Source organism: Cephus cinctus, unplaced genomic scaffold (genome assembly GCF_000341935.2).
Source record: "Cephus cinctus unplaced genomic scaffold, Ccin1 Ccin1_scaffold1609, whole genome shotgun sequence".
Lineage (NCBI taxonomy): Eukaryota > Metazoa > Arthropoda > Insecta > Hymenoptera > Cephidae > Cephus > Cephus cinctus.
The window spans coordinates 33,268-44,170 of NW_014333901.1; the positions used below are offsets into that span (position 1 = coordinate 33,268).

The following is a 10,903-nucleotide window of genomic DNA, read 5'->3' on the forward strand; positions in this document are numbered from 1 at the left end:
CTTCCAGTATCTCTTATTGACTTTCCTCCATATTCCTCATTCTTCTCCACCATCTTGATTTCATCGTGGCTACGTTGCGTGTGGCTCTTCTTCGATAATACAGGCAGTCTGGGACTTCTGGAATAGTCGCTGAATTATAGATACTGATATTTTATAAAACTGCTACCTCTCTGTCCGTCGTTGCCCAACGGGTTTTCAATATACGAAAATACCTAGTGGAAGGTGCGGGGTGGCGTCATCGCTGTAACTGGCTGTCCTTTACATACGTATACAGACTCACTCTCTCTCTCTCTCTCTCTCTCTCTCTCTTTCTTTCTCTCTCTCTCTCTATATATATATATATATATGAGGTTGATGAGGTAATACGCCTGTTACCGGCGTGATGACGTGATTGTCAGTGTATCATAGTGTTCGGCCTGAGCTGCATCAGGCTGTCTGCTACATCATCATTGAGTGCATCATTGTCCCCGATAGACAGGACCGTTGAATAGCTGGTACGAGAAGTAGCATCGATTAAATCACGTGTATAATTTCATATTAATTAATTACCAGCAACGATTGCCTGACAGCGACGGAGGGTGGTAAGGAAATTAATAAAATAATTAACGAAGTGGAAAATCTCATTTGTCCCACGGCCATTTTTAAATGTTTTAAAAACTCGGGGTAAGAAAGTCGACTGTAATACCGACTGAGAATCTTCTTTTTTTTCTCCAACATTTTTTTTACGCCTTAGGCTCCTCTTCCACTTCGATTACCGTGTGTCAAAGGGCTGATCTTCAATGAGGGTCGCGTGACCCGTTTTTTACGCCTACGCGACAATCCCACACACTCGTGCAGAAGCGCGTTGTACGCGGTCACTTAAAAATCCTCCTTAAGAAATAAAACCAAGCTCTTGAGACGAGTTTTGAGGAAAAATATTTTTTTTTCTAAGATAAATATTTCATCGAAACTCTTGTAAAGGTTAATAATAAGATGCTAGAAAAATGCTTAAAAAATATTAATCGACTTTCAATATTAATGCTTAAGGACAAATTCACACCAGACGTTCGTACCCAAAATGACTTTACTGTCGTCACGTGTAAATTGAATTAAATTTACATATTATATACACGATCGGTTTACCAAACGAGCCAATCACTGAATGGATATAAATAGAAATTGAAAAATAAATTTTTTTTAGAATGAATTTACACAAGACCGATAAGTACTACTCCCTATACTAATCCGTACGCGAATGGCTGCCAGCGAGCGAATACGGCATTAAATCCCCGTTTTACTAAAGCGATCGCGTAATCGCGAATTAAATTGACATTGCCAATGATTAAGTCACGTCGCGTGAGTCAGATATAGCGTGAAGAATTGTTTGATCGATATCTGTACCATCGATGAATTGCGAGTCCTCAAAATAAAATAACCTCAAGCGATCGAAAGACTGCGAACAGAAATAGTACAATTCCAATGTTTTCTCACGCATGTTATTTTAAACGACCGTTATGTGTCTTAGAAATCGATGAAAATTTCCGTCCAGAATCCATGGAACCATATACATATATTTTTAGCTGAAAAGGAATAACCGTAAAACCGTCGAAAACAAAAAAAAAAAGAATAATAATCGACTTATGGATAATTTCGTACTTTATCGATTATCCGTAGTGGAAGCCACGTGAAAGCGGTAACACATGATTCCGGTATGTTTACAATTGAAGATCGACGGTCCGTATCCACTTAGGGCGTCGAGACGTCGAACAATGAAGGATACTCAAATGGGTCCCCTAGGGACATAGTTTGCCCATAATTACAGCGCAGTCATTAAAATCAGCAGGAATCCATCGCTCGCAATTCTCTACCTTCCCCTGTACTCAGCCGTAACTACCAGTACGATAGCGTACCTGCCCAAATGTCGAAAGTCGCGTAGAAAGGTAAAATCAGACAGAAGTGCGAAAAGGAGCGGGAAAAAAAAATAATAAAAAAAATTCGTCGCTTCAAAAGCAGCTCTAGATTAAAGGACGCAGCGTGTAAAAAGTTGATGACGCTCGATTTGAACGTAGGCCGTGGCAGCGTGGTTGCGATGAAAGCGCGCCTTGATTTCAGCCTTGCAGACCCGTCGCAGCGACGAGAGTCGCGACGGAAAAGCTTCGGATAATTTGACGACGTCGACGGCGACGGGAAGTGTCGATTCATGAATGTCAGACATAACGATAGCGCTCGGATTTCCTGAGTTATCTCTATTTCTAGTCCGTCCGGTGTATCACTTTCTATGAAACTGCAAAACAATGGTAAAAGACATCAGCGACGAAGTGGAAAAGACGTCGCGTCAAATTGCCACGAGGGGCAGTGAGGAATTCTGGGTAAAAGAAAGTAACGAGACTTAATTATATGAGAAATAATAAATTCCAATTAATTCAGAGTTATCCAATTAGCGAAACATGACGAACAATTAACTTACGCAACTTCCGACTGTACAGCCGCGTATGAACGGTGCTTAAAGTCTCGTGCTGAATATAGACATTTATACGAAGTAGACGAAGACAGAAAAACTTCGTGACTCAAAAGAACGTACGATATACGTCTAATATTCCTAATACGTATGGAAAGGACGTGACTGTACCGGTGGGTATTGTTTTCGGCGAAGAAAAAAAAAACGAATAATTCAGGTAGCTTCCTGCCGTCCACAGGTGTCCGTAACGGCGACCATTACGGATTATCCTGCGTGAAGGAAGCAACGAGTCCTCCGAAGTGATTTCACGTTCTACTATCCATACGGGACACCCCGTCATCTTGGTAGAACAATACAAAGTAACGTCACTCTTGAAAAAGCAACAAGGTACACAAAAAAGATCCAACACTAGTCAAATCCATGACAATGCTTTGGTCATGGACTCGACTTAGCCTTGAAACAAAGGTAAGACTCCCTTGTCCATGTGGACTTCGGTCTAGGATTATAGGAAAATCATGTAACAGTAATAAAAACAGTAAATACGGTGAACGGTGCTGCTGCGTAGAGACAGCGAGAAAAATTATAATCGAAAGAAACTAGAGTCGGCCAGAGTATTATAAGAAGACATGAAATAGTCAGTTAAGGGATAATATATATATACACGTAAGATGGCTTCCAAGTTCATTGTGAATTCAGTCACATAAGAGTACCGTAGCGAGTACGACCACGCCTTAGCATCGTTTGGTATAATAAAGAGAATAAAGAGCAGACTCAGTCACGGGATTGTAATGTAATAACGTCTTAATTCCCAAGAATTCACAACTACGTATAAGTCTGCCTTATTGTGGATCTGACGCGTAAGCCGTGCTAAGGAGACTCTAATTTGACTCAGGTACACCAAGCCCGAGTGAAGCTAGTAAAGTTTAATTAAAATTCCATCCTGCGGTTGGTAGAGATGGATCGATGGCTGAAAACTATCGAAACAAATAAATTGTCAATGCTGACCCTAAGATTTAATATTTCAATTGACTAGAGTAGTGCTGCTCTAGGTTAAATGGCGGCAAAGGGTCATCGGAGGTAGATGGAATGTATATTAGCATAGAACGTATCTGGCCTACTTTATACAGTGCAACGTATCTGTTGTTGCTGCCGAATTAATTATTATTTCAATCACGATATCGCGATACCGTGAAGGGAATTATGAAATACCCCGTTAAAGCTGAACGTCGCTATTGTATGTACAGACGTATTAAATTTATAAAGGAATCGCGCGCCCTGAGGAAACTGTTAAATGAGAATACCCGTGTTACAGGCTTATATGTTATTTGCGTATGCAATGACTGCATATACATTGTGCTATTTATATAAAGTATATACAACGTATGTATAATGTATAAACGACAGACAATAGTTAGGTCACTGTATCTAATATGTATATAGTATGGTACAATTACAAGTTCACTGTGAGGTGACACGCCGGTATAGCCTGCCTGACAGACAATTACCTAAAACTGGCATAATCAGGAACCTGGAGAAGTTTCGTTGACAATAGAGAAAATTCCGTGCTTCCTGGGTGGATAAGTAGCATAGAATAGTTCCGAATATTAGAATTAAGCTGACGATATTGAAAGTTATGACGCACTGGAAAAGTGCTATATAGGTTTCTCCAGTTTCTTATAGGTTATAGATAGCATAGTAATGGTACGAATCTTCACCAAAATGGCTTCCGAGTTTAACATTCCAATAGAATATTAAGTAAATACAAGTTGTCGGGATTTGACGAATTGACTGTGGTGCGTGACGGCCCACGCGCTAGTAATCAATTATCAGGACTGTAATGGCTGTTTTACGAGAAATGGATAATAACGAATTTCCAGAATCCCCTATGATAGTCAACAGAGATGCACTAAGGTAGTTTCGAATGAAAATGAATATTTTTGTAATTATTTGGTTACGGTCGGTAGAGAAGAGTGTAGCTGAGACATTGCGTGACCTCCTTGCGCATGAAACTTTTAACTTTTCTATTTCCTACCCTTATAGCGGTATGAAGAAAACTAAAGAGTAAAATTTTCTTCGCTTTGAGCTCAGCAAAGAGGAAAAAAATTTTTTTTTCTCTTCTTTCTATACCGCGAAAACCACACGGATATCGCATTAGCCCCGTGAACACAAAGAGTGCGTGTTGTTTGAAAAAGTTATCAAATTGAAAAAAAAAAAACTACACTGGTTAGTACTGCTACACATGGACGATGCAGCTTTCTAATTTAAAATGGCCACGCCAACATCAGGGCACTTTAAAACGTATGAATTGGTCCTTACGGATGGGAGAAGTGGAAGCGACGAAACTGATGGATCTTCGGGGTAGAAAGAATCGTGAGATTAACGTATAAATCTCTGGCAAGTGGTTGAAATTAGGGTCGTTAAACAATTAATTGAATTGTTTGTCGCGCGACCGGGTCGCCGGCTTTTTTGACCTTTCTTCGAGGTTTCCCACTTAATGGGGGGACTCGCATAGTAGCGGAAGCATCGTGGCATACTTTTACATAGCTTACGCTAAGCAATGCAGTATTTGTACAGCGTACACGCTCTTTCTTCCCAAGGTCTACGAGAGAAAATTTTGAATGGTTAAAGCGTGAAAATGCATTGAGCTCGTAGACAATCTTTATCGCCTTTGTAACGCACGTAGGTTATATTCCTTAACGATTTTCAAGCTCCAGAGACGCTTGACAGTTTATCCGATGTTCCAAAGCGTGACATCATCCTTAGCCCCAGGCATGCCGAGCCATTTAATTCTCTAAAATGCGAAGGCCGTCTGACGCCGGTTTACTTCTGTATATACAAAAGAGATTCTAACGGCACAATCGGCGTTGGTGTTGTATCGGTGCATGCGAATTATGCGACTGCTGCAATTTATTGCAATGAATATCGACGTCGATGCTATTCTTCCGAAAATCACTGCAAGGAGGAATCATAATATTATTGCAGGAATGTTTGTAAACAGAGGGAATGCGTTGCGCCACTTGCGAGTGGGACGAATGTTTTCCTTTTCTATCCTCCTTTATCTCCGCATAGACGCCATTGCAGGCACCTCGTTCTGATTTTAACGAGGAACCTTGCAACTGCTTCTCGCCAAAGTATGAGAACCCCTCCTGTCTAATATCAGCTGAGAAAACTACTCGACTACTTCGAATCACTTGACTTGGTAATCGAAAATGAATCTCTAGGTAAAAATTTACATTACAAACATGGACGGTGTTAAATGTACACAGGCTTTGATCATAGTTTATCCTTGGGGTAACTTATGGGGATTCCTTGACATTTTTGTAAACTGATTACGATTGAAACACTTTTAAATTCTTTTATATCAGTTTGATATGTCAATCAGTTGTTTCGCTAAAGAATGCAATAGACGTTATAGCAACCTAACCTCTAGACCCATCATAACATGCGTGTTAATAGCGTTTATCTTTACATTTTTTAATATCAGAAGTATATAACACCTAAAAGGGAACGACAATGTATCAGTTTTTCTTTTTCTTTTTCGTTTTATTGGCCCATATTTGCTTGAAGCAATCATTAACGGTTACCGGGTTTCAACCTGACGTTATACACTGAAATTCGACTCGGACACTATTACCATTATCTCACAGGAACAACAGGTTTGGTCACGCAGGCATAACACACATATTTCCCTTAATTACGCATAATTCTCCTGCTTGGATTACTATGTTACATTTATTCTATAAAGGCACACGGGGAAGTCTGTAATAACCCAGGTTGCACGTAATAAAAGCGTAAGTAATAAACTGTCATTCGTTCCCAATCAAACGTCATGCATCTGATTATTAAAAAAAAATCCATTGAAAACTCAAAAATAACATTTGAAAGTGTATTACGCTGTTGCACGTGTCATTCTTTGCGTCTGAGAAGATAGTTACGTCTGAGTTTCGATAAATTTGACAGAAACTGTCATTAGACGAGTCATAATATAAACCAAGAATAACTGAACGTAGAGCAGAACAATTATATACTGCGATAAAATAAAATTGTGCTATCATACACGTGAAATTCCTGAAGCCACTGACAGATGGTGCAAATCTGGATAAAATCTGACGTAAATTAAATCCCAACTTGAGACAATAGAGTAGAAAAGAAAAGCTAAGAATTAGATAAATATGAACGTTAATCTAATTGGAAAGATAAACGGTTACAATGATATATTGTCGTTGGTGTTCCATGGTAAGCCATATACCAGCACAAAAGGTAAAGCCAACTGGATCGCGTCGACTCACCTTAGGATGCGGACGCGATATCCATTAAACGGCGTAATGCCGCGATAAAAGCGTCACACGAAATGTCACGTTAAAATGCACAGGGTTATATGTCTCAGGCAAATTGATAAGGATAACGTTCGTTCTTGCTCTTGGCTAATGGGCAGGGCAGTACTTGAGGCACTAGGCACGTAAACTCGCGTTCCAATTCGACGGACTGGCTACGAGAACGAAACAGGTTCGCCGAATCGCGGCGGGGCGACGCCGAACACGGCCACGGCCCATTCACGCGCCATTTTCAACTAGTCCCATGGATATTTTCAAAATTACTTGCCGTATCTTCGGGACGCGATGACTGTTCTCGTCGTAATGATCCTAGACTCTCTTGGATCGTATGACCTTTTCTTCTGTTGAAACGTAATACTCAAGCAATTAGCACATTTTGAATTTCGAATGCCGTAAACAGCGCACTACTTTCGATGTTCCTACGCCAAGAACAAGATGGCTGACTACTGACGGATAGCTGGGAAAATCGAGGTTTCTCTTATGACGCAATCAGACGAGCACGCCCCGTTTTTATGCATTTTCTCCAGTAGATGACACTGCTACCCTTCTGATACATCTCTGCCGTTGATAAAATAACATTTTTCTTTACCGTTGAATGAACTGTTATCAATTCTAGAACAAATCTTCGAACACTTTATACCGGTGACAGATAATACTCACGCTGGTACAACGTCGGGAAGTTAGCATCAAAAGATTGAAATTTGTATGTTTATAATGCCTAAAAACTCGATCCGCTGCTACTATACAATGATTACAAAATATTTATTAAAACAGAAAACTATTTTTTTATTGCTATTCCAAATAACCAAGCAGAGTTTCATATGATTTTCTTAATGAATTAACTGCTCTCAATTTGCTCCATTCTGCTTTGTAATTTGTTTTTTATTTTTTTAAAGCATTGTTAAATGTCAAGTAAGAATTTATTTTCTTTTGGCCTGATTGCAAATATAATTCATTTTCAAACACACCTGTGACAGGTGCGTTTAAAGATGAGCCGAAAGTGCTGCGAGCATCGTTGCCTCGGTTCATTTTCAAACACGTTCGGTGGTGTAGGCCGATTGGGCCAAAAATGAATATAACCGACTAGACACGTGGTAGGTCAGAAGTAAACGAAACGGGGCAGTTTATGTGGGTTCCAGGAAAATATCGGTGGATTTTTAATAATTGAAATCTTCGTTGAAGAGTGTATCTTCGTGGAGCTTCGTGTATGATTCTGGGGCTACTGACATACGCTAAGGGATGTCCGCTTTATATATCTTAGGAAAAGTGGCAGGTAGAAGTCAAATGAGCGGAGAAACCCAAAGATTGATAAAGGTAAGATTTATATGAATTAGGGTTCTTGGAAAGTAAACACCATGAGGTATTCAGGAAAATAATAACGGAATGTTTTAGCGGGGATTAGGATTAACGGTGGATGGATTTTTATGGAGGGTAAGGATGAAGAATGAAACATCAGCCGAATCGTGAAATGGCTCGACGAATGGTGATCGAATTGTTGAATTTGGCGCACGCTGTTGAAAATTAAATTGTAAGCCAAGAGGCTAATGAATATTTGTTAATCATTGTATACTAGCTGCGGAGAAATTAGGAAAACATAAGGAGCAGTTTTTTTTAGGCATTAAAAACGTAAGTTTTTATCTTTTGACGCTAACTTTCCGACGGTCAATAGGAAGGTGTTATACAATAATGTAACGAAATGTTATTTCTTCTTGATCGTCGTCTGGTGTTAAACTTTAGTCTGCCTGCGTCAGTTGAACTGTGAGGTTAGTTCTATGATTTTGCTTCAAGTGTAACTTCTGGCAGAGGGTTTTATTATTTGAAAGTACTTTACAGATATTAATATTTTTTAAAGCATTTTCGTCTTTGAAGGTTGAAAGATTTTCTGCATCGGAACAAATTCCTTAAACATATTAATGGATTTCAAAAATGTGTTTTGTTATAATAGTGTAAAATCTATAAGATTTATTACTCCTGGTGCTGGTAATATGAGGATAAAATTGATAATTATTATCGTAGTATTTTTGCATAATTTAGTAAATTTATGATATTAACTTTCTATGTTGGACTGTTCTTTTTATAATAATTTCATTCCCAATGGTAATTTGATATTATTATATCTGCTATTTTAAGTAAGATATATTAGATATTATTGAAAACGTTTGAGTATTACTGATTTTAAATCAAGATTATCCTGTATAGTATTTGTAATATCACTAGTTTTAAATACCCATGTATATACAAGAATCATGTTTATCACGGTTCTCTTTATCTGTAGTTACACAACTTGCCTCCTACTGCCTTTTACTGATTAACTTAAACTTCTACCAAGAGTAGAGTTGCTTGCATTGTAGAATATAATATAATATTTTCAAATACAAAAAGACAGGAGAACATATCTTCAATGGCTGATACACCATGGAACGTATTGGTAACTGGGGGTGCTGGTTATATTGGTTCTCATACAGTATTGGAGCTTCTAATTGCAGATTTTCAGGTGGTGGTTATTGATAACCTTAAGAATGCTTACAAAGGTGAGACCTATTTAAAAATAGTCACTTTCATGAAATAAACTATCATGTGCTCTGGCTAATATTCCATAAAATATTAAAATAAACCTCTTTCCAGTTATTTCACATCTTCCTGAATACTCTGGAGAGATCTCATCATTAAACAATCTTATAAATATTATATTTTATAATATATATTTTTTATAGGAGCATCAGCTGATAAGCCTGAATGTATTCTCCGAGTGGAGAAGCTAGCAGGGAAAAAAGTAAACTTTATTAATTGTGATATTACTGATAAAGATGCACTAAATAAAGTCTTTAAACAGGTAAAATACAAGACTAGCAAAATTATAAGATTATTGTAACATCATCATCTTATTCAATTTCATCTTGAATTTCAGTATTGTTTTCAATGTATTATACACTTTGCTGCCTTAAAGGCAGTTGGCGAATCCTGTGAAATACCATTGGAGTATTATAAAATAAATGTAGGCGGTACATTAAATCTCTTGGAAGTAATGCAAGAGAATGATGTAAAAAATTTCATTTATTCGAGTAGCGCAACCGTATACGGAGTTCCAGAAAAATTGCCTCTTGATGAGAATATGAAAACGGGTAATTGCACCAATCCTTACGGAAAAACAAAATACATGGTAGAAGAAATTCTTAAGGATCTATGTGTATCAGATAAGGTAAATAATGTAATATATACATATGTTATATTCCGGTATTTACATTAGATTCTAACATTATATTTTTCTTAGGCATGGTCTGCAATTTCTCTGAGATATTTTAATCCCGTTGGTGCACATCCATCGGGAGAGATCGGTGAGGATCCAAATGGAATTCCAAACAATTTAATGCCATTTATAGCACAAGTATCTGTACTGAAACGAAAATTTCTTCAAGTTTATGGAAACGATTATGATACTCCTGATGGAACTGGTTAGTCCAATTTGTACAAAGATACCGGACACGAGTTTTAATTATATGAATTTCGGAGTGTCGTTCATTTTTTAAATCTAAGATTACTTGGTATTTTTATCTATTTATAGGAGTACGAGATTACATTCACATTACGGACTTGGCAGTAGGTCATGTGAAGGCAATGGTTTATCAGAAGTCTAGTGCTCCAAAGGGTTTCGAAGTGATAAATCTAGGTACAGGAAAAGGATGTTCAGTTTTGGAAGTAATCAAGGCCTTTGAAAAGGCCTCTGGGAAGAAAATTCCGTATAAAATTGTTGGACGTAGACCTGGTGATATTGCAGCAAGTTATGCTGATGCTAGTCTTGCAAATAAACAACTCCAGTGGTTTGCTACCAAGAATATAGATGACATGTGTAAGTCTTCTTGTAGTCTGTTAGTATTGTTTTGAAATGTGGCACAAAGAGTTACAAAGACTAACATAATCGTAATTGCCTCTTAGGTGCTGACACGTGGCGATGGCAACAAAATAATCCCAATGGCTACAAACCAAAAGCTTTATGAAAAAGTTAGGAAAAATTAGGGTACTCGATTATAATATATATGAAATTTAAGATTAAATACAAATACCAGGTGGTTTACAGTTACCAAAGTCAGAACCAAAATATAAAGTGAGAGTGCAACTCCTTAAATTATAAATG

The 10,903-nt window shown here is 37.9% G+C and overlaps 2 protein-coding genes across 11 annotated transcripts in view; one reads left to right on the forward strand and one right to left on the reverse strand.

Annotated features, from left to right (window-relative positions):
• Window positions 1-7,225, reverse strand: part of LOC107273462 (mesocentin) — a 26,402-nt gene extending 19,177 nt beyond the window's left edge. For 4 of the 5 annotated variants that reach the window (XM_025090800.1, XM_015751676.2, XM_015751677.2 and 1 more), the window contains exon 1: window positions 6,727-7,003. The gene's annotated coding sequence lies outside the window, so the exon portion shown is untranslated. Of the gene's footprint in view, window positions 1-6,726; window positions 7,004-7,039 lie in introns of those variants that run through there. The other variant, XM_015751675.2, reaches the window with a different exon arrangement.
• LOC107273467 (UDP-glucose 4-epimerase) lies at window positions 565-10,775 on the forward strand. 6 transcript variants are annotated; one of them, XM_025090812.1, is made up of 7 exons: window positions 565-581; window positions 9,154-9,302; window positions 9,486-9,604; window positions 9,680-9,970; window positions 10,043-10,223; window positions 10,334-10,618; window positions 10,705-10,775. In XM_025090812.1, exons 2-7 carry the CDS (start codon window positions 9,173-9,175, stop codon window positions 10,764-10,766), a joined length of 1,068 nt encoding a protein of 355 aa, XP_024946580.1. In that variant the 5' UTR covers window positions 565-581; window positions 9,154-9,172; the 3' UTR covers window positions 10,767-10,775. The 6 variants fall into 6 exon arrangements, with proteins under 6 accessions (XP_024946580.1, XP_024946579.1, XP_015607172.1 ...); XM_025090811.1 differs by lacking the exon at window positions 565-581 and adding an exon at window positions 8,194-8,397; XM_015751686.2 differs by lacking the exon at window positions 565-581 and adding an exon at window positions 8,478-8,534.
• The last annotated feature ends 128 nt before the right edge of the window (window positions 10,776-10,903 follow it).

Coding starts and splice junctions, on each gene's coding strand:
- LOC107273467 (XM_025090812.1), top strand. CDS start 9,173: ATGGCTGATACACCATGGAACGTATTGGTAACTGGGGGTGCTGGTTAT. Junction 9,605..9,679: donor TAAATAAAGTCTTTAAACAG/GTAAAATACAAG, acceptor CTTGAATTTCAG/TATTGTTTTCAATGTATTAT. Junction 10,224..10,333: donor TGATACTCCTGATGGAACTG/GTTAGTCCAATT, acceptor ATCTATTTATAG/GAGTACGAGATTACATTCAC.